The following is a 22,361-nucleotide window of genomic DNA, read 5'->3' as shown; positions in this document are numbered from 1 at the left end:
GAAGCAGTGAAATATGCATATGAAATATGAAATATGAAATATAAGCTCAGTTGTGCCATGGCTGTTTCCTCTGTTATTACTGATGGATAGGGAAAAACTCAGCACTGGTTCCCTTCTCAGAGGAAGCAGCACTTGCAGTGTGGGGAAGGGACCCAGTATTTAGCACACCAAAGAAACAGGAACATTTCCTAAAGCTCAGTCTTTCCTTTAACAATGCATATGTGAAAAAAAAAAAAAAAAAAAAAAAAGAAAAAACACAAACAAAAACAAACAAACAAACAAACAAAAACACAGGGATGTACAGTCAGGTATTTTATTTCTCTGTTGATATGCTTCTGTTCATAAGAATTTCATAAGAATGGAAATGGACAGTAGTGCAATCCAGAGAAAGATTTATCTTATTTCCTAGCACCATTTAAAGAATTCCTCAAAAATTCTTTTAAATGATGTATATAGAGATATAATTTGGAGTAACAAGCACAGGATCAGATTATAACACTATTTCTAAATTCTCTCAATGATGGAGAGAAATAAGTATGAAACATAGAAGTGGTACTCTTACTCCTGCTGCTATGAATAACAGCACTAACCAGGGAAAGATCATGCTCATTTTTATTCATTATTCTTCTAAGGAACCTCTGAAACTCTGTGTTTCCTTTCCCCATGCCAACTACCTGCAGAGAACAAATGTATCCAATGCTTTTTCTTGGTGCTGGTAGTTTCATCCAAAGACACAATAACCCTTTCCACTGAATTTTAGAGCATTCCGTTCTGCAGGAAATACCACAAATCAGAGAGTGTGGATGCATTTCAGTGTTTCAACATTGTCTAAGAACAAAGTGAATGAAATGGGGAAAATGGAAGGAAAGAGCTTTGTGTGCATAGGCCAGATTCTTTTCTCTCTTTCCCACTCCTTCCAAGCTATTCTGATTCTTTAAAATTTCTTAAAATATCTTATCTATGTCCTTGTGCATAAGTACATATTGCTTTAAAGAAAAACATGCCTTTATTTTTTCTAAAATTTCCACAACCAGCGTAACATGTCTTTCCTTATAATAGATTTTCAATTTTGTTTAAAATGTTTCCCAAGACATAACCTATTGAAATGAGTCATCTAGTTTTCAGGGTGTTCTGGGAATAAAGGGTTCCTGTACAATTTAGGTGTAAAAACACTATTAAAATGTTAGCACTAAAATAACTCTCCCTAAATGTGTTGAAAATGAGGTTTGATGTTTTGATTTAAAAGAACAGTTCAGCTCACCATCAATTACACTCAACTCATTATGTTTGTTCTGTTATAATTATCAGTCCTTTTATGTCTTAGGTCTTTCTTGTAGCTCTTTGGAAGACTATTTTGGTTTTGATGCACAGCTGCTTATTTTGTGCAGATTCTACCTCAAAAAGGAAGATCTGATATCAAAATGCAGTTGTCAGCTCTGTAAAGCAATGACAGGCACCATTTTTAATGTTTCCTCAGAAGGTGCATATGAGACATGTCAAAGTGTTGTGTGGGGGTGTTTCACAACATTGCTTTTGTTCTCTTTAACAGCCCCTGAATTAGTACTTTTGATGTGGCATGGATCCCTTACATGTTGCTGCTGCTTTGAGGGACAGTACTCTGAAGTTCCTATACTGTGCACTCTTTTAGTTTTACTGAAGTAATCCTATCCATATTACTGTTCACATACAAAGAGGTAGAGTAATTCGAAGTCAGATTCTTTTCTGTAGTCTTTTCTGTGTGCGAGTCTGTGGACTAAGCAGATCTAGTTTGTTACTCTCTTTTACGTGTTGGCATGTTAAACAAAGATTTCTGTAACAGTTGATTATAAAACTTATCTCTAAAAGATCACCTGTCTGTTAAAAATAAATAAATAAATAACTTCACAACACCAACCTTATACCAAAATATGCAATTTTCAATAGTATATATTACTCTTCCTGAAATTGTCCTGTTTGGGCACAGCCACTAGTGTTGTACCAGCACAAGTGCTATTCTTCCCAGCCAGGCTATACACCTACTTCCTCAAGTTTGTTTACTACTCTGTGATGAGGTGGCCAACTTCCATTAAAAATTATGGACTTGATTCAAGAAATCTTCCTGGTAATACTTTATTTAAATATACTGCAGGTCAGGAGATAAATACATGCATGAGATAAATTATTGTTCAGTGCTCTTTAGAATGGTTTCTGTATTCTTTGTATAAGGAGGAAACATGTCTTTGGCTACCCTGCACACAAAGACAGTCCCAAAGGTAATCTCTACTGGCCAAGAAATATCTCCGTCTGCCAATAACAATTAGTAGTAGTTTTGTTTAAAATATTTAAAAACTTGAAATGTGCATTGAGTCTAATGGGAAAAAGACTGCATCCTCAGATCCTGAAGTAAAGCAAGCATGAAGCATACAAAATGTTTAACTGTAACTGTTTATAGTTAAGCCTCTGATGAGGGGCTCAATCATGATACTACTTATTTTAAGGGTTGTATGGTCTGGTTCTTCATGGACATAATGGTAAACTAAAGCAATTGCTTTGTCTGGACAACTTTTGTTTCCAGAAGGTGTCAGGAAAGGGTGAATATCTTTTTTTTTTTTTTTTTTTTTTTTCTCTGCAGCTGTTCTGTGAAATGACAGGCATCTGTTATGAAGAAAAAAAAAAAAAAAAAAAAAAAAAAAAAAAAAAAAAAAAAAAAAAAAAGCCCTAGAGTAATTTGTCTGATTAACACTGTACAGGTAAATAAAGTTTTGAAAGAACAGATGTGTTGTTGCTAGGACAGATTTAAGTGACACTAGACAATGCAGTATACATTTAACTGTGCTTCATAACTTCTACACATTTTCTTTTAATAACTAGAAAATAAATTGTGCAAAAAAAGCAGTACTTAGAAGAAAACTTTCCAACAAGATTACACGTGCAATGTTTACTTATATGTTCTCATAAAAATGTTATCAGTATATAAAATTAGTCAATGAACTATAAATTCATGTCAGAAGATGCTAAAAATGAGTTGTTTAAACTGAATAATCGTGAACATGACTAATGTACCCTATCAACTAAATGCAAATGTGCCTAAAAACATTATGTTCCAATCAACTGCTGTGCAAAAATTCCCCACTTCTGAAGAGAGACAGGAGGTGTATACGTGTGTATGTATATATATATATATATATATAAAATATATATTTAATTGAGCCTCTGTATTTGATCGATCATATTGTCAGGAATCAAACTGATCATTACAGAAAGTTGCTGAACATTTTAGTGACACCATCTTATTTATATGTGATGAATTCAAATATGACATTCCAGTTTATTCATAGAAAAGGTATTGTTGAAGAACTACCCAGTTGATAGTAGTTTGTATTTCATGAGGAGTGCTGGAATATTTTGATTGTGCCCAAGGCCAAATAATATCACTGCTGGTCAGCATACACTTGTTTGTGCATGAGAGAAAGATGAGGGAAGGGAGCTGTCATTGCATCCATCTTATGAGTTATTTGCCTAGGAGCAATTTATTTTTTTAAGGACACCAAGTCAACAGAGAATCAGGCAAAGGAAGAGACAACCTGCTACTTGGTCCTTGATGTTAGGCAGTCAGCTACAGAAGAGGTCAGTGCTGAATTAGGCATTTCAAACTGTTCTTTGGGTGCAATAACTCCTGTGTTCATTTTACATATGCTCCAAGCCAGCACCATGAAAAAGTGGTATTTTCTTAAATCGAGGTCACAAACTCTATCTCTCAGATAACATGCCTGTTAGCTTCTGGGGACTTCATTTCTGTCTCACGTTGCAAAGGTTGTCATGTCCATAGCATGCAGTTTTGTTGTGATGATGCCCTTAACGATTTGCAGAGGGTTTCACATGCTTTCACATCAGCCAGAATTGTATTTAGTGTAATATTCCCTGTTAATCTTAACTTTCACAGTGAAACATGGTGATTCTGCACCTCTTCATGTCGCATCTTGAATAAAATTTTCTGTAGCTAGTGCAACTTGATTTGAATTCAGTGTTTTCAAGTGTATATTTAACATTCTTGAAGTAAAACAAATCAATTGGGCCCTGAGGCAACTTAGGGCTAGAGACACCTACTTTGTGAATTTAAAACAACTTTATGGCGGAGGCAGGTACCTAGATGATCAGTTCAGCCAAAACAGTGGTGCCTGTAGGCATGCACAGTACAGCATGTTAGCTATCCAAGGATGTATTTGTCAGGGACACATTTGTCTCGCTATCCTTTAAATGGCTTAAGTCACGCTTTTGTGAACATATTTCAAGACTCCGTTGCTCAAATTTGTCCTAAGATGCTTTAAAAATATTTAAATATGCATTTGGATTTCATCCTGAGTACACAATAACATCAAATAGAAAAAAAGTGCAGCAGTCTCATGGAACTTACTATTGAGACAAGAACTCCTGCTTCATTTACAAAGCAGTAGCAGGAAATGGCGACAACACAGTAACAAGGCAGTAACAGAATTTGTGCAGCTGCTTGTTACACTGGGAAACTCATTTTAAATTACAGATTTAATGAGGCTGAGTATGAGCATCTTTCATGAAAGTAACTCCAGAGAAGGATGGTGCTAGAACTGTGGAGGGCAGGATATGCAGAAAATTCTGTGGAAACACACAGCTAAGTATAATAGGGATACTCTATCATTGATAGATTTCCTGAGAATTTTCCTCTCCCAGAGTTGCATTACCAAAGAGGAGAGGACTGGGGAGAACCGGAGGAAAGGAGGAATGCTAAAAGCACTCCAGACCATTTTCCTTTAGAATATGGGGGCATTTTGGAGTGGAGAAATTTCAAAAGAGAATTTTTGCAGTAGGATTTTATCTCACCAGGTTTCTGGAGAAGATTTGGACCATATATTTAGATGTCATATTATTAGATGAGGGCTTTGGTGTGGTAGCCCCATCAGAATCCTTGCTGCGTTTGTGGCCTTCAGTGTATTTTGCAAGATGCATGCTCACTGTTATTACATGGAGATAAGCTGCAGTATATTTTTATCTATGAAATGTTTTGTGCATTGAATATCAAGTCTGACAGGCTGAAAAGCAATTTTTGCAGTTGCTGGTTCTTACCCCCTGCTATTACAGAGAAACAACACCATCCAGAGTTTTACTTGCATAACAATTTCTCTAGTGAGTAAAGAGATACAACGAGATTTCAAATGAGTTGACCTTGCTATAAATAAACCTAGCTATACCTGGGAAAAACAGAATTACACTAGTTTTCTCAAGTTGGCCATAAAGCTGAAATCCCCTAAGTAAAAATACTGCAATTGCCACAGGAAGCTGAAATGTCAGCTCATTTCTTTGCAAATCTAACCTCTCAGTAATTGTAAACGTAATTTGATGGAAAGACCATTGGAACAATTTGGTGATCTTTGACATTCATATTATGTATAATGCTTTGTAAAACACTATCTGAAATAATCTAGTATGGAACTTATTTATTTATTTATTTATTTATTTATTTATTTATTTATTTATTCAGAAAGGCTGATATGACCCTGTTTTTCAGATAAAGAATAAATTTTATTTCAAGAAAAATAAATTATTATAGGAAGACAAAGCCCTTGATATCGCATAGGGTATTTTTTTTCTGCCAATGTAAAGCTCCCTTCTGTGGTATCATTTCTAAGAGATTATGTGAACCCCTGCTCCTTGATTCAAGTGTGTCCGTTACTAGAAGGCAGGAGAAAAGTAATTGGAGAGCCTCTTGAATTTTTGACACTATGGATATAGCAGTGATGGCAACAATTTAAGACAATTCAAAGAACAGAGCATCTTAAAGCAGTAGTATAATCTTAGCATCCATCTGCAGGTTGCTGGTGTAATATTAATTCAGTGTTTGTATTAAGATGCAAAAATAGAGAACCTCTTTATTTATTTTTTGGTATATTTTCATGTATTTTTAGTTTTGATGGATTATCATCCATTTCCTAGAATTGTTCAATAATTTACAGTGGAAAAGTTCTCTGGTGATCAACTGGTTCAAAGCAAGCTTAGAGCAGGGCCACCATACATTGGGTTTTTCAGGGCTTCATTCGGGTGAGTTTTACATTATGTTCAGGGTGGGAGAACACAGAGCTTCTCTGGGTGACCCGCCCCAGTGTGTGACCATCCTTGTGATGAAAGAAATTTCTTAATATCTAGTTGGAATTTCCTATGTTCCAGATTGTGTCCATTGCCTCTCTTCTCTGCACACCTCCAGTAAGAGTCTGGCTCAATCTTCTTTCCTCCTTCCCAGGTGATAGTATTTGATAATATTTTAGTAGTATTTGATAATATTTTCTCCTTTAGCTTTCTCTGCATACGACTGAACAAATGTCACTCATACTTTGTGCACTCCAGTGGCCATGCCAATGGCCATGGTGACGCTTACTGTCCTTAAGTGGAAACAGCCACTGCTAACTAGCTTACCTTTGCAGAGTCTGAATTTGGTGCTCTCTTTATTTTTGTGTATTATTCACCATGATTGTTATGTTTGACATGTGCAAAATAAATGATAGTATGTTTTATATTTGCAGAGGCAGCCTTGGTAATTTTTGAAAAAATCTAAGTTTATAGCACCATGAAGATTTAATCACTTTTACTGGCAATGAAAGGCACAAATGTCCTTTGAAATCATCCTTGTGGGTCCCTTCCAACTTGGGATATTCTATGAAATATCTAACATGTTTGTGTATTTGAACAACTGTGTGCACGTACTCAATTTTAAAACAGTGGCATTGTGTAGCTTTTTTGTTGTGATTGTTGTGATAGCTTCTGTTGCTCAGTTATCACAAAAATGGTAGAATTAGCTTGTAATACCATTTATTGAAACCTTAACATACATATTTACTTGCTTCCTTTAATTTTAAAGTTACAAACTGTATAGTTGTATTTAATTAGCATAAAGGTAAAGGAACTAACCTTTATAATATGTTCCCTGAGATTTTAGGAAGTTAGTCTAACTAAATATCAAGAAGTTTTAATCATAATTTTTTAAGTTTTACTATACTGCATAAATTATTAGCACTGATGTGACAGTAGACATTATTGGCATGAAAAAGAAAACTGAAGCCAGGGGACTGTAGCTGTTCATTTTTCTAGACATTAATTCCCTACAATGTTCTCGTAGCAGCTGACCTACATCTTCAATGATTCTAATATTAAAATGGAACAATTTTTCCTCTTAAATTCAAGGTTATTTGTGAACTGAAGGCTTCATGTCTGTTTAACAGCATTTAACAACATTTCTAATACTTTTCTGTTTGTTACCATAATCTGGAAGTTGATTCATCCTGTTTCTGGCTTATTCCCATATTTCTACTTATTTTTATCTATATCAGTTACCTGGTGTGAATTACATATTGTAGTGTAACTGCCTAAGGTTATCTTGTTCAGTCTCATCTCTGAGATTAAAAAAAAAAAAAAAAAAAAAAAAAAAAAAAAAAAAAAAAGACAAAAAAGACAGCTATTAATTTCTTCATTATGGAAACATATAACAATAGATGCTCAGTTTCCTTTTATCCTGAGATAAAAATATATCCAACAAAAGCTTAGCAAAAATTAAAATCACAAGAATCCATTTCAGATATCTCAATATAACTCTTATATTGGATATCACTTGTAAGAATAGGTTAAGTACCTGCCTTATAGCTACTACTGCAGTATCTCAGAATCATTCTTTGTTCTGTGAGTCATTCTATGAGTCAAAGTAATTAGTTGCTCAAGTTATTTTAGGGGAACTGAGGCACAGCTAAAGAAAACACGTTGTCAAAACTCATGCAAATTTTTTGTTGCATGGAAAAGATTTAAACCAGCATTTTTCATAATTATCTCTGGAAAACTAACTTTCATTTCAAGGTGCATCACGAGCAGGTGATGCACTCAGTTCTGGAGGGACAGCTCACCAGCTTGCAGGCATTGTGTGGTTGTGAGCAGACTATGTCATCACTAGGCAGGGCAAGTATAACATGTTATGATTTTGCTGGCTTGCAAAACATTTCAAATAAATAAATAAATAAATAAAAACAAAGAAAACCATTTCACCTAAGGTACCAAAATAGATTTTGCAGGAAAAGGCCACATGCTGCCTCCTTGGCCCAGGTGGCAAGAGTAGGGTTTTTGATGAGAGGCTGCTGCCAGCCAGGGGGTTTCTCTGGTTATGGGCTGCCCAGCACCACAGGCTGACGGTGCCAGACTCAGCCATCCTGGTGGCAGAGAGAAGCTGTCGTGACGGGCTCTGAATTTGTGAATTTCACCTCTGTAGGAATAGGAGCAGCTTGCTGAAGTTTTAGAGTCCTTATACTTACAGTTTTATGCTTAAGTTTAAAGGGTTTATACCTAAAGTTTTTTAAGTTGGGCCAGAGACACTGTTTTTCACTGCTAAAGCAGTCCAAAGCTCCTCTTTTAGTTTGTGTCTCGTAGGTAGTCTTGAGGTAGTTGGTGTCTCGTAAACTGAAGCTAGGATCTGACACTCCAGTTCCAACTGAACTAAAGTACTTAACTATGCTTAAAGTCCTGTTTATTCCATACTTACTTGCTTTACTGAATCAAGGATATATAGCATTGGAAAACTTGAAATATCCACATTTTGTTTAATAAGCTTAGCCTTTTAGAACGAATCCCTGTTTTTCAGCTGTATGTATTATCTACTGGTTTCATTTCAAGAATGAGATTGTCACAGGTGTTAGCGAGATGGTTGCAACTAACATTGTGCTGACTACATTGCATAGAGGGTTATAATGAGAAGAATCACATTTTTAGGAGTACATCATCTTTATTTTTAATGAGTTTAAGCTCATAGAATACTTCAGAGAGAAACATCATGTCCCTTACATAGCTGTAATGTGAAGGGAACAGACTAGGAAAGAAGGAAGGAAGGGAAGAAGAAACTACACAATGAAAAGCTGCTCAGTAGTGGCCTTCGGGAGAGTTGTGCTAGTTCCTGCTTTGTTTGGAACCTTCTTTTTTTCTTTCACATTTTGTGTCTCTGCTTTCCTAGAGAGAGAACAAAGTTTTTAAGACCTTTTAAGAGGAAGTGTAATTTATGAACCACTTCAGTTAAGATTGGATGCTGAGTGTTGGGCTAATAAGGCAATTCAGGGTGAAAAAACTATATGGAATCCCTCGTGCAATTAAAATAGAATGAGAATTAAACAGGGGAAGGAAGGGAAAGTTATTTCTTGGAGTCACCAAATGAGAGATAAAAAGAATATTTTTAGAGTCAAAAATGTCATGAATGCTTCCAAGCATTTTTTTCCAGATCTGTGACTAGAAGGAAATCAGTTTTAACTTTCCTTTCAAGACCTGTAGAGAAACAAGGGAGTTCTGGGCTTTACAACAAGGATTTGGAGGGCCAAAGCTCTCCTTAGACAGTGCCTTGATTTCCACAGTGTCCTGGTACACCTAGTGGGCAAAATGGATGTTCAACAAGGACAAATATAATCTTGTAGACAATAAATATCCATTGTTTGGCCAGGAGAGGAGTTTTATCTTTTAAATTAAGCAGTTGTATTTTTGATTTAGAATTAATTTTGTTGTTTTTCTAAGAGTTGTAAACCTCAAGGAGCTATAAGTCATAAGAAAGAATTACCACAAGTAGTTGATCTATGAATATCCCCCCATTTTTTTTCCAGCCTTTCTTTCATAAGCTCTTTAAAAGGCCTCCAGTAATGTGGTGAATTACTGTTTTACACATATTGCAAGTACAACTGCAAGGAGATGTGCACACTAATTGGAGAAATGGCAGTGTCATTTTCTGGTTTTCCACTGGAATTTCTGTTTCTTTGTTGGATACCTGCTTGGTGTTTTTCTTTATCGAAAGGCCCTGAATCTCAGAGTTTCTCTCTAGGAAGAGGCTTACATTTTGTTAGCAGATGGCATATAGTTTGAAGCTATTGACATATTTTGTAGGATGGTTTTTTTTGTTTGTTTGTTTGTTTTTTTTTTTTTTTGAGTTCTTCTCAAGAACTGTTTCAGCACACCGCTTACACTTATTTCCCCAGCTGCAGACCTTTTACAGCTTTTCAACATCAGGAACATAATTCAGGCTATGATTAAATTGGGTTTGCCATCTTCAAATAGTGTGAGCACAATTGCCATTTAGTAAAAAAAACATGGCCCCATTATTTCTTAATGCCTTGCTTAACAACTTTAAGATTAGCCCACGTCTCCCATGCTCCCAACAGGCAGCACTTAAGCAGTGAGTAATATTTCTGTCTGCCGTAGTCAAGTAATCCCAAATGTAAGTAATTTACAGGATGGCATTTGGGACTGTTACAAGAGACATATTGTAATATGTCACTGAAAATCAGCCTGCCTTTGCACGTTTGATCAACAGCCAGATGGAGGCTTTTATCGCATTTATTTAATCTGAAATATACATAGTAATTACATTGGACCTCTGATTTTTTCAGTCCTTGTGGCTGTCTCAAGAGAAGGTAGGAAATGAATCTGTCAGATGCAAACTAGTGTGGATGTGACCCCCGTGGTAGAATCCGGATGTATTGCAGCTAGCAGTGCTGACAACTGAGATCACGAATGCTGCTAGAAATAAATGCGTGTTGCTGAGTTCCAAAAAATACGCCCATAAACCCCAAACTGCATAGCTTTATCTTTTTATGAATACAGAAAGCCTTTAGGAAAACAATGATCGACCTTATTTGCAGCAAATCCATTACTGATCAATGGTAGTAAGAGCAAACAGTCTCTTACTAATAGCTGGATGGTATTTAACTTTAAGGCATCTGAAAACAACAAAGTCTTAATGTTCCCAGTGGAGAATTTGGTTAAGATATTGAATTCCATCAAGCATGTCATTATTAAATGAGGAAAATATTGTTGTTTCCATTAGTACAGAGTTGTCATAAAGAATGGATAACATTCAATTAAACCACAGGCAAAAATTCAGACAAATTCCAGGTATGTTTTTATCTTGGACGGAAACTTCACTAATGGATATTGCCATTGTCCCAAAGAATTTACATAGGATTTTATGCCCTAATTAAAATGGCTATAACAGATGCCTTAAATGTTAACAGGAATACTTGCCTTCCTATCAATAATTTACTCGTCTTTTCTGTTACTCTGTGCATTACAAGAGACTGTCTCTGCTAATGTCTCTCACATCTAAGTTTCTGAGATGAGCTGGGTCATTCAACAGCCTCCTTTGGATCAGTTACCCTAACCGCAAGCATAATCTTTTAGAGAAAGGCTGATCTTCTAGAGAGATATTGACAGATAAAATATGCTATTAACTGCCAAAGAGGAAATTCTGTTACAATTACTCATACTGAGTAGTCCCACGACAGATTAAATTGCTCTTCAGCATGAGTAAGGTGTCAGATTCTGGCTGTAAGTGGCTGGTTTACTGGGGTGTTTTGATGTCGTTATAGGCTTATAATTATTCTAATCTGATTTGGTAAGGAAAAATTAGTATGACAAGCATAAAGATTTCATTTGAACAATAGGCTTTCTTCCACCACAGAGTAAGTTTTAATTAGAGCTGTACTTCAATTAAATTGAAGCTGCCCTTCTTGTTTTTAAAACTCATGAACAGATTCAGTACAATGTACCTTGTGCAACTGTGAATCCGCTCATGCCTCTGATCCTTATACAACCATGAATGTTCACTGCTAACTTTGTCTGTTTCTCTGCCTTACTGGTGAGAAAGTCTTCTGCTCTCCAGCTTCTGCCAGCAGGAACAGCTTTGTCTCTACCTGCATTTTAATGAACTTCTCCATTTGTTTAGTATCATTCCTCGACTGAAAGCATATCTTCCTTGCATTGCTTTTTTGGGCTAGTGTGTATTATTTGAGCTGTACACTGGTACTGGTTGGCCCTGAGAATCAATCTGTGATGGAGTCTGTATAAAAGACAGCATAAATCAAGATGGCAAAAAAGTCACCTTGGAAACCTTTATGCTGCTTTCTAGTAAGCTTGAGCTCCTGGGACTTCCTCAAGGTTAGCAGAATTAAATTCTTAAATGCTTTGATTATCTTTTAATAACCTCTCCATAGTTAGTGATGAGTAGTTGTGACAATGTGTTGCTTCTCATGGTCAGTGAAAGCTAAGAGTAGAAGAGACCAGGAGAGACCCTGGACCCAGCCCTGCAGCAGCAAAAGGTGCCTGTGTCAGAACGCTCTGATGAGCACCCACTCGACACACCCCTTCCCACACAGGCATCTGCATGTTTTGCCTAGCAGACTTAAATCTGTAGGCCGTGACCAAAGGCCACAACTGTTAAGGTACTACAAGGAGAGAGCAGTAAAGTTCATTGGCACCTCTTGTCTCTGTGTTAATTAGAGAATGGTTCATTATTTATATAGATAATTAACTTCTGATGACAGGAGAAGGAGTTGTGCACATACACACACCTACTCCAGCTGGTGCCTGTCCTTTTTTGTTGATGAAGAAAACAGAAAAGAGTAGGAGGGGTGTCCTCCTGTATTTATTGATGGAAAGTCATCAGGGGAAAGATGACACAAAATGCAATTTTCTCAAAAAATAGGAAGTCATGCATCTTTGACTTTCTAAGTAGGGTTGGCACTTTCTTTCTCTGTCTCTTTTTTTTTTTTAAGTAACTGATAGACTGCAGTTTCCAAACTTCAATATGCGTATTTTCTTCATAATGCGTTGTTTTTTTTTTTGTTTTGTTTTTTTTTTTGTTTGTTTGTTTGTTTGTTTGTTTGTTTTTTCATTAAGACAAAGTCTGAAGCAATTAATGAGTTTATTGAAGGACAAAAATACCATGTTGTCAATAAGAGAATTCTGCTATGTGCTGTAATTGGAGGAACTGTTCCCTTCAGGAAACTGGAGCTTTTAAAGAAACACTAAGAAAAAAAAAAAAAAAATTAAAAACTGTGTCAGTGAAGCAAAATACAAGACACAAAATCTGGAACAAGGCTCTGAGGACCCTGAAAAATATCATTAAACTTTTCATGTCTTAACCAGTGTAGATATACAACTCTCTTATTAGCATTACATTGCAAAAACAAATATACAAACAAACAAACAAAACAACACATATTTGCAAAGTAATAGATGTGGGTAATGTTTGTATTTACCTTGGATAAGGGCCCCTTCTTTACAGATACAGCCAAGAAAACCTTGCTCTTTTTATTTCCACTGAAAGAAATCTTAGATTCATGAGAACATGAACTCTCAAAAGGAGATGTAGATTCAGCTGCTGAAACATTAGTGTGGGACTTTTATCCTTCTGGGATGTGGGCTCTTCTTAATAGGAATGTATATATAATTCAATACTTTGAAAAAAAAAAAAAAAAAAACAACAAAAAAACACTCAGAGGCAAAATGTGCCAAATATGCTACTGCAGTAATGTGTGGGAAGAAAAGGCTATAAATTCTTTTGAAAGTTTACAAGTAAACTTTTTTTTTTTTCTGCATGTCTTCTCTATGGTTGATGATGTCCTCCTATTAAAATAGCAGTTTATATATGCTGTATATTAGCACACTGTTTTGTTCTTCTTTGCTTCAGGCACTGAAGGAAAAAGAAGGCTGTCACATATTTTAAGTTCAGAATTGGTTAATAACAAAACACATTTTCAAGAAATTTCACAACCAGCCCCCTTGGGCAGCTACTCTTTGCAATTTAAATGAAAGTTTAGAAACTTTCTTTTCCCCCTTAACAATACTTTCACAAGTTTCAAGTATATGTATTGTAGTGGTTAGTGGCATATTACAAAATGAGATTAAAAATACCTGTTTCAGCACTCCAGGCCAGGCAAGGGAAATTGAACTGTGTGGTACCCAAATTAAGATGCTAAAATGGGTAAAATCTACTCACCAGCATTTATCACAGACAGCACCACTGCCACTATTTCTAAATCAAATACCTTGTCAACTGTCAGTCCAGTTCTATCTCTTATCCATATTTGTGAGTAAATTCCTATCTTGGTCTTTTTTTTTTTTTTTTTTTTTTTTTTTTTCCCTGATCAAGTTAGACTAAGCATTGAGGAATTATGTATGTATTTACTTACTTGTTTTCCCCAAAGCTTACATGTATGGAACAATAAAAAAATTATGCAGCCCTATGGTTGAAACTGGTGAATGATATTAGCCTAATTACATTTTAAAAATGCAAGTTTATTCTATAGGCTGCTGCAAGAAATTATCTCTAGTTTCCAATGGGATCATGCCTCATGGTTGACTGACTTTAAACTGAGTTATCCAAATGCTACAGTGTGAGCTGACCCATTATGAGAGAAGAAGGAATAGAAGTAGGGAGGGTAGGTAGAGAGGGAAGGAGAAAAAGGTGATGTGGGAAGGGCTGAGATGTTACAAATGGCTCCTAAACAAGTGAAAAGCTTCAAAAGGTATCTGTGCCTTATTAGACACCAAAAAACTCACAATGGAGAGAAACCTTTATTGAAAAAATGATTCTTGGGCACAGATTTTGGATGAAGCTTTTGTCTCTATTCGGGTTTTTTCTTCCTGTATGTTCTCTGATATCTGATGAGGTTTGAGCTCCTGCAGCAGTCTTTTCAGGACAGTTACAGGAAAACAATGATCTTGAGATCTATACTGTCTCTTAAAATTAGTTGTAATTGATCCATGGTTTTTAAGTAAGTAATTTGAAGAGAGTGAAAGAGCATGATCACACGAGCGCTCTCTCCTTAGGAAACCAAGCTGAAATGCAGATAAATGGGGGATATTTCTGATATAATATTTCTAATTTAACTTATATTTAGTGGTGAGCTTCAGAGAACCCAAAAATGGAAGAGGCAGAGTTCCCTGTCCATTACTTGCTCGTTTTTGCATTATATTGTCCTGTCACTTAGGTACTTCAAAATATTCATTGGCTTCCACCACACATTCTCACCCTGCCCTTATCTACAGCAATTTACCAGCTCGTCAAGTAGGGCAGAGCTTTTGCCTTTTTTTTTTTTTTTTTTTTTTTTTTGGGGGGGGGGAGGGGGTGGGGTGGGAGTGCTTTTAGGATGTCTCCACCCCTAAATACACACTGCTTTACTGATCAAATTTTGAGCCAGGCCCTTCAAACAATGGCTTTGTCTAAAGCATGAAGAGTTGGCAAAGTGATAATAAGCCCCTGAATCTGGGGAAAGAAGGAGTCACTTGAAGAGATTTTGCTGCCATAATTGTGACGTGCTCCTAGATTCCCTAGGATCTCTTGATGGAACAGTTCTCTTTTGCCTGAGTAATGGATTGTTCAAGAAATTAGTAAAACTAACTGTAGTCTGCTGGTTTCAGCACTTGTCTGAGAAATGGGACATTTCTGTTCTTTTTTCCAGCCTTAAGGAACAATAATTTACAAATAATATGTCTGCTTAATATGACTTCATTTTGTGAATGCTGTTTAAGCTCCAGAGCAAATTAGGGCCTTTATTTCTGATTTTTATTTTAGTAGTAAATGGTCAGTTTAAATAATTATTTTGGATCCCTCAAAACTAGGTATGTCGTATTCAAAGTGATTTTTGTGTAACTGTTCTAGTTTAACACCAGTGCCAAAAATATGCAAAAATAAAGTTTTACAGTAAAGGGGACTACTTGAGCATAGCCCCCTAAATCAGCAACTATTTCAGCATTCACAGATGTGCCTGTTCTCCCATGGCTCGGGAAAAGGTTATCTGACCCTTTCCTGCAGCCTGCCCAGTTAAGTCAACTATGCATAAATAAGAAGGAAACTTATGCAGGAAGAAAATGAAATTAGATGAATAATTACCATATACTTTATGCAAAAGCATGAAAAAATGTTTCAGCATTTCTCTGCTTAACTAATGTGTGAAATCACATAAAAATATTTTACACTGAAACTTAGTCATCAGGTCACAAAATGCACTTATCTACTTACTTAATAGGTGTAAGGTTTATCTGATGTTTTACTCCTTAATGAACAATCCATTATTTTTCTCTTACTCATTTTAAATATATCTCTGTAAATCTGTGAACAAACATTAAATCCTAGAAGCTGAAAACAGATGGAATTTCACAATATAAGCAATCAGTATTATGAAGGTACTTCCTACGTTTAGGACAGAAACAAACAAACAAACAAACAAACAAAAATAGTTATGAGCTTTTCTGTCATTTTCTACTACAAAATTTTCTTAATCTCTTCAATAATTGAAAAACAAAACAAAAGAGAGGAAAAAAAAAAAGATCTTTGAAGATCTGATAAGAAATTTGAAGTTCATTGTCTCAGTCCATGAGTATTGTTGCTTCCTGTGCTCATGCAGTAATAAACAGTCTATATTTTTAAAAGGAACAGACTGATTTGTTGTTTTTCCTGGAAACAGCTGAATTATAAGCATTTATTGCATAATTAAGATTTCATTTACTAGATACATATATGTGGCAGGCTAAGATTTACATGGTAAAGCTCATGAAGCTTATAATGATAATCTAAAAATAATAAAAAAAATTGTTTTTGTTTTTGTTTTTGTAAAGCAAACTTTGCAGTGGTCAGCACCCAAATACATACTTAACACTTTCACCAACTCCAGTGGGAGTTGGTAATGAAAATGCCCAGAATACTTGGATAATTGTATTTCTTCACTATATAAATACCTAAAATACAAAATGACATATTTTCTAAACTGCTGTACCTTTCAGATACCATTCAGGCACTTTTTGACATAGTAATTATTTATGAGATGGTAGATAGTCCCAGATCTATAATTCACTCATGGGGCTTAGGTCATTTCATGAATGGCAAATGTATAGTGCATTACTCTGTATGCATAATGTAGGGCATATTTATATTTAATGTTAACATTATGTTTCTATGAGGATAATATTTCTATGAGGAGCTCTTTCTGTTTATAGTATTGTTTATGTTGTGCAGATTTTCATTTTGCTATGAAAGAATGCTTGTTTCTCAAGAAAATGTTGGACACTTTTGCGGATCTTTCTTTATTTCCTTTCCTTCCATCTGTTTTATCATTATTTTTTTTTTAAATAAATGATATTTTTTTCAGTGGTAATACTGGAAAAAAGATGTATTTGTGGACAAACTTGTGTGACAGTATTTATCAATATAATCTTTCTTTCATACCAATGTTAAGAGATTTTACCAGAAATACAACACTACCTTTGCATTCCAATTAAAAGGTAAAATTAATTTTAAAGTTAAAAATGTCAACCAACAGAAACAGTAGAATGTCATTAACCTTCATTTATATGTGGGGAACCTTATATTTATGCTAGCTTCAGGTAGTCCATTGAATTGCATATGTCAGAGGAGGAGTGAGGTCCTATATGTATGAAATCACCTGAGGAAGAAAACACAGAGGCATATTCATCACAGTGTACTGTGAGCATTTTTATCTGTAATGTTTATTAAAGCTCACAGAAGAGAGATGTGTAAATCTGAGTATTGAGCTTGTATACTTCAGCTTTTCAAAAAATGCCTCCAGATAAAGTGCCGTGCTAGTCCTTCTTTGGATTATACTCTGCATCAGGAAGTATATTATCGCTCAAAATACCTCCTTTAATTCATTAATTTTACTGCTAGTATATTAGCAAGTATATAGGACTATTAGTGAGAAAACAAGTTCATATTGTTCCTGGCCTGGTGCTGAGAAAGAGCATCTCCTGCAGCTTGCATGCAGCACCTGGGGACGTTGCTGCTCCTGAGTGCCCAAATTTGTGCTGCCTTATTGCCGCAGGGAGCAGGTTTACAGCAACTTTGCCACAGGCACCACAGAAGGAGGAATTTGCTAGATGGCTCTAGCAGGCTGACAGTTCTGCAGCAAGCCGTCACCTTCCATTTTCTTAAGTGAGCGATCACCTCCTTACTCGCCATGGAAAGCAGAGCCTCTGCAAGGCTTGGGGAAGGATGGCTCCAAGCTGTGGCTTTGGGGTGATGAGACTTCAGCCCTCTTGTTTCTTTCCACAAGGCTGCTGGCATACGAAGCTCAGGGTCACTTTTGATCACCAAAATAGAGCCGATGGCCTTTCGAACTGATCCTCCATACTCAGCATAGTGAACCGACAGTAGCATCATACCAAGAGGCTCATAGGGACAGAGGAGGAGGCAGGTACAGCTATGAAGTGTTTCTAGCTTTCTTGAGGCCCCTAACAAGTTTGCTGTCATGTCTGCAGAATTGCTGTAGGCACTTCCCCCCAAAGTCTTCTTAGCAGCCAGAAGAGAAACAGTTGGGAGTTGTGAAGCCAGCAATAAGTGGAGAAGCCATGTCTCATGGATTCAGTGACTGTGAAGAGCAGAACAGTGTCTATAACCATGGACCACACTGCTCTGTGTTCCAGCAAACCTGAAAGTGCAGTTTCAGTCTGCCTGACAGTTTGCAAAAGGAGGGAAAAGCATGCTTCTTTCATTTCATCTATATAATGCTTATATAATGCATCTATATAATTCATCTATATACAGTGATACTGGTCAGCAGAATGTAGTTATGGTATCACAAAATCGCAGTTCCTAGATGTTATCAGAGACCATTTAATCATCTTTACAGGGTTGCCCTCTTTTCTGTGTAAATATTTTTCCTGCCTTTCTCTTTTGCAAAACAAAGAAGTTGTTTGCAAACTGTTTGTAGAATATAAATAGTTCCTATGAGGGAAATGCCCTTGAAGCAGTGTGTGTAGACTGACGGCAACATAGAGAACATGCTAATAGCATTTTGAGAGAATTACTATTACTTTGTAGCAGTGGCATTTTCACAAAAACAGCAATCTTAGCAGGAACCTTAGATTGATTTTTTTTTATTATTATTTCTTTTGCATATTTCAGATGAGTCAACAGTCAAAGGTTGCTGGTTCATTGTTCAAAAGCTCCAAAGAATTACTCCTCCCTAAGTAGTGTCATTTCTCCATGATTGCCCTTTTGCAACTTCTGTAAAGCACCAGCTAACTGAACAGACAAATGACCAGCAGAGAAGCTTGAATCTGACAGTATTTGCAGTAGCACCCTGCCCAGAGTTAGTAAAATGAAGCTGCTAGTACTCTGTTGTATATATTGCATCTTGTTCAGTTTGGGAATTAATAGAGTATTCACAGTAAATTCTCAAACTGAGGATTGAGAGTGAATGATGATCTTTCAGGTTGCCTGATACCTTTATCTGACCAAATTCATGCAGACTCAGCCATGTGCAGAGGAACTTGGCAAGGCTGCACTTTATCTGCCTTTTTATTTCTGGTGCAATAGGATAGGAATGAGAGGAAGAGAATATATAAGGGTTCCCCACTGAGAATCAAGTCTATAAATTATGTATTATGCAGACACTATTCTGCTGATGCTATCTGATCCCCAATTCTCAGCTCCTTGTTTTTCCATCTATAAATAGCTGTGGCCAGGTTTTCAGTTGTAAAATGACGAGGACAAAACCAAAAACCTTTCCCATTTAATAACCTCTGCCAAAGAAGAGGAAGGTAATATTTTTGTAACTGTGATATCCTCAGGGTTTTAACGATCTGGGAATACAAGCAGCACTATGTTGTTGATAAGATACTGGTAGTAAAAATGGGAATAACCATGCTGAATATTAAACAGAGAAATGCCCTATTTTCAGGATGATCAGTATAAAACTTGGTATTGTGAAATTTCCTGTCATTTTTGTCTGTATAGGACCACTTTTGGTTTTTGTTTCTCCCTCTAGATCCAAATGCTTTGGCTGGACAGACCGGACCTGACCATGCTCTTATAGGAGGAATAGTGGCTGTAGTTGTCTTTGTAACGCTATGTTCTATAATTCTCCTTGGTCGATACCTGGCAAGACATAAAGGTAGGATAGATTTAGTGGAACTTCAGTCCCTTTTGAAAGCAAGGCATGATTTCACCTGGGAATGCTGTTCCCTTTCACCTTCCCCTTCTACTGAATTATTTGGACAAGCAAGCTCAGTTAACACTCTAGTCATGAGTGAAGTTCCTGAATTTTTATCCAGTTTTTCACTGGACTAAGGCAAAGGATATTTAGTTATATGCCCATATAATTAGTCAGTGATTTAGAGAGACTGAGAGACAAGATTGCCTCTTGGTTTTAGCCTTTAGCTATAGGCTCTTGATTAAACAATTTCATGATTTTAACTAGTAGATCAACTCAGCAGTATATATATATATATATATATATATATATATATATATATATATATAAAATAAGATAATAATACATCAGTATTTAATAATATATAATTATTATTACATATAACAAGATTTTTTGCTGATACTTTAAATATTCTTTTAAAAGATAATTTGAAATACTGATTGGGAATTTTCAGATCAGTGACTCCTCTACTAATAGTCCTACCAGAACAAGGGTATCATTCCTGGGTCAAGCTTTACTTTAGTCAGATGTTCTACCTTAAGAACTCTGTTCCCTTCATTTTGAATCTTCACCACCATTAGAGATAAGAGGGATAGAGTGACACTGACTTCTGACTAAGCCTCTCTATGATCCCATTTTGACCTAGTTAATTCCAAAATCGTTTTTTGAGGTTTAACCTCTGAATGGCTTGCAGACCACTTGTTAAAACTCAGTTGATTCCCATACCCCCCCTCCCAAAAAAAAAAAAAAAAAAACTATGAAGAAAGGATTAGTGTTGGCATTAACTCATTAAATTTCACTTTAGGTAGGATAATCATATGGTAAGCAGACCTAAGATGATAAAAATACCATTTTAATTTGATTGGACTATGTGGGGGAAAAATAAGCTAGTGAAAATGTGTCTCTTTTGATTACTTTTCTGAATGAAAACATATGCATCTTATGCCGCCATAAATCATACTTTCATAAAGGAAAAAGGCAACTGTGCACAATTATTTTTATTCATACCCTGAGCATATGAATGTCTGTGATAGTATAATATGAGTGGGTTTAATTAAAGAAACTACCTCAGTTTTGTAATTTTTGGAAATGACTGTGATACAATAAAATTAAAGTAAAATTAAAGCATGGATAAGATCATGTGAAATAAAAGTACAAAAAACAGTGGCTATTAAAAATAAAGCATTTATGAATATCTAAATCTCCAAGGTTGGTTTGATTGTTATGGGTACCCATTCATCAAAATAACCAAGATTTTATCATTTATTGTATAATTGCAAAATATATTGCATATTACTGTAGCTAGATACGATGGACTTTTCTTAAGATATTTCCTTAATTTAATGTGGATATATGTGAATGTGTGTATGTGGATTACCAGTGTTAATACTATAAATATTTCTTAGACAAATTAGAAACTTGAGCATACTTGTATTATTCACATTAAAATTGTATAATAATATTTGTCCATTCATAAGGCAATTGGAGTATTGTTAGGAATTACTTCCTATAATATAGTGTAAAACTAAACAAACAAACAAACAAACAACTAATCTTTTTTTTTTTTTTTTTTTTTTTTTTTTTTTTTTCTTGTGCTGATTCCTGTAGGAACATATTTAACAAATGAAGCAAAAGGAGCTGAAGATGCACCTGATGCCGACACAGCCATTATCAATGCAGAAGGCAGCCAAGTCAATGCAGAGGAGAAAAAAGAGTATTTCATTTAGATGCAGAGCTAGAATCTTGGGAGTTTTACTTCTCAGTCTGACTGCTGGATAAAACTGGCTATCATTTTTCAGAATTCATTTCTGCCATCTTCTGCTATCTCTATTAACTTGCATATCTGCTATAAGTAGCCAGTTTATGCCAACAATCAGCTGTTGACATCCTCATTCTATAATTACAGTATCATGCATAAAGCAGGACGTTTCTTATAGCCTAAAATTCATATCCACTGCTCTCTTAACATACAGTGCTTGAATATACAGCCTTAACAATGTTAATCATCATCTTAATCCAAGTTTTCTGTATTTTTAAGTGTTATGCAGCTTTCTTCTTTTTCAGTTTTCTTTTACCATGGTCCCTACTAGTGTGTCATAGAACAATATTCATAACAAATACTAATAATTTACTTACAGAAAAAGTTAAGTCTAAGATTAGAGGTTTACAAAAAATGTTTTATACATGTCAAAGAGCAACTTGTTTTTGAGACATATGCCCTAGGAAATACAAACAGAAATCTTTGTAGAATAGTTTCTTGTATGCTTGGATTTGGTGGGAAGAAAAAAAAGAAACAAAAACCAAACAAACAAACAAAAAAAACTGTCCACTGATTTTTTTTGTTTTGTTTTGCTTTGCTTTGTTATGTTTTAAATGGTACCTTGACAACAGTGCCATGTTTCAGTGGTAAAACATACTGAATAGCTATACAAATTCTGCAAAATTAGATAATAGTGCTTGATTTGAAACAAATTTGTCCTGCCCTTATGCTTTTTGGAATCACAAAGATTAGAGGTTGTTTTGAGTAATTTTTGTTTTTATAATTTATTTGCTTCACATGGACTCACCTGCCTACTCAAATTTGAAGTGTTCATGGGGCACAACTGCAAGACA

General features: G+C 35.6%; 1 protein-coding gene across 2 annotated transcripts in view; it reads left to right on the top strand.

The window, feature by feature from the left end:
* Positions 1–22,074, top strand: part of CADM2 (cell adhesion molecule 2) — a 664,105-nt gene extending 642,031 nt beyond the window's left edge. For both annotated transcript variants that reach the window (XM_032208157.1, XM_032208156.1), the window contains 2 exons: positions 19,584–19,709; positions 21,357–22,074. In XM_032208157.1, coding sequence (XP_032064048.1) covers positions 19,584–19,709; positions 21,357–21,475 — 245 coding nt within the window. In that variant the 3' untranslated portion in view covers positions 21,476–22,074. The remainder of the gene's footprint in view (positions 1–19,583; positions 19,710–21,356) is intronic.
* The last annotated feature ends 287 nt before the right edge of the window (positions 22,075–22,361 follow it).

The sequence above is a fragment of the Aythya fuligula genome, chromosome 1 (assembly GCF_009819795.1).
Source record: "Aythya fuligula isolate bAytFul2 chromosome 1, bAytFul2.pri, whole genome shotgun sequence".
In the NCBI taxonomy this organism is placed as follows: Eukaryota; Metazoa; Chordata; class Aves; order Anseriformes; family Anatidae; genus Aythya; species Aythya fuligula.
Note: the sequence above shows the minus strand (reverse complement) of the source record. Positions and strands in the feature narration are given on the sequence as shown.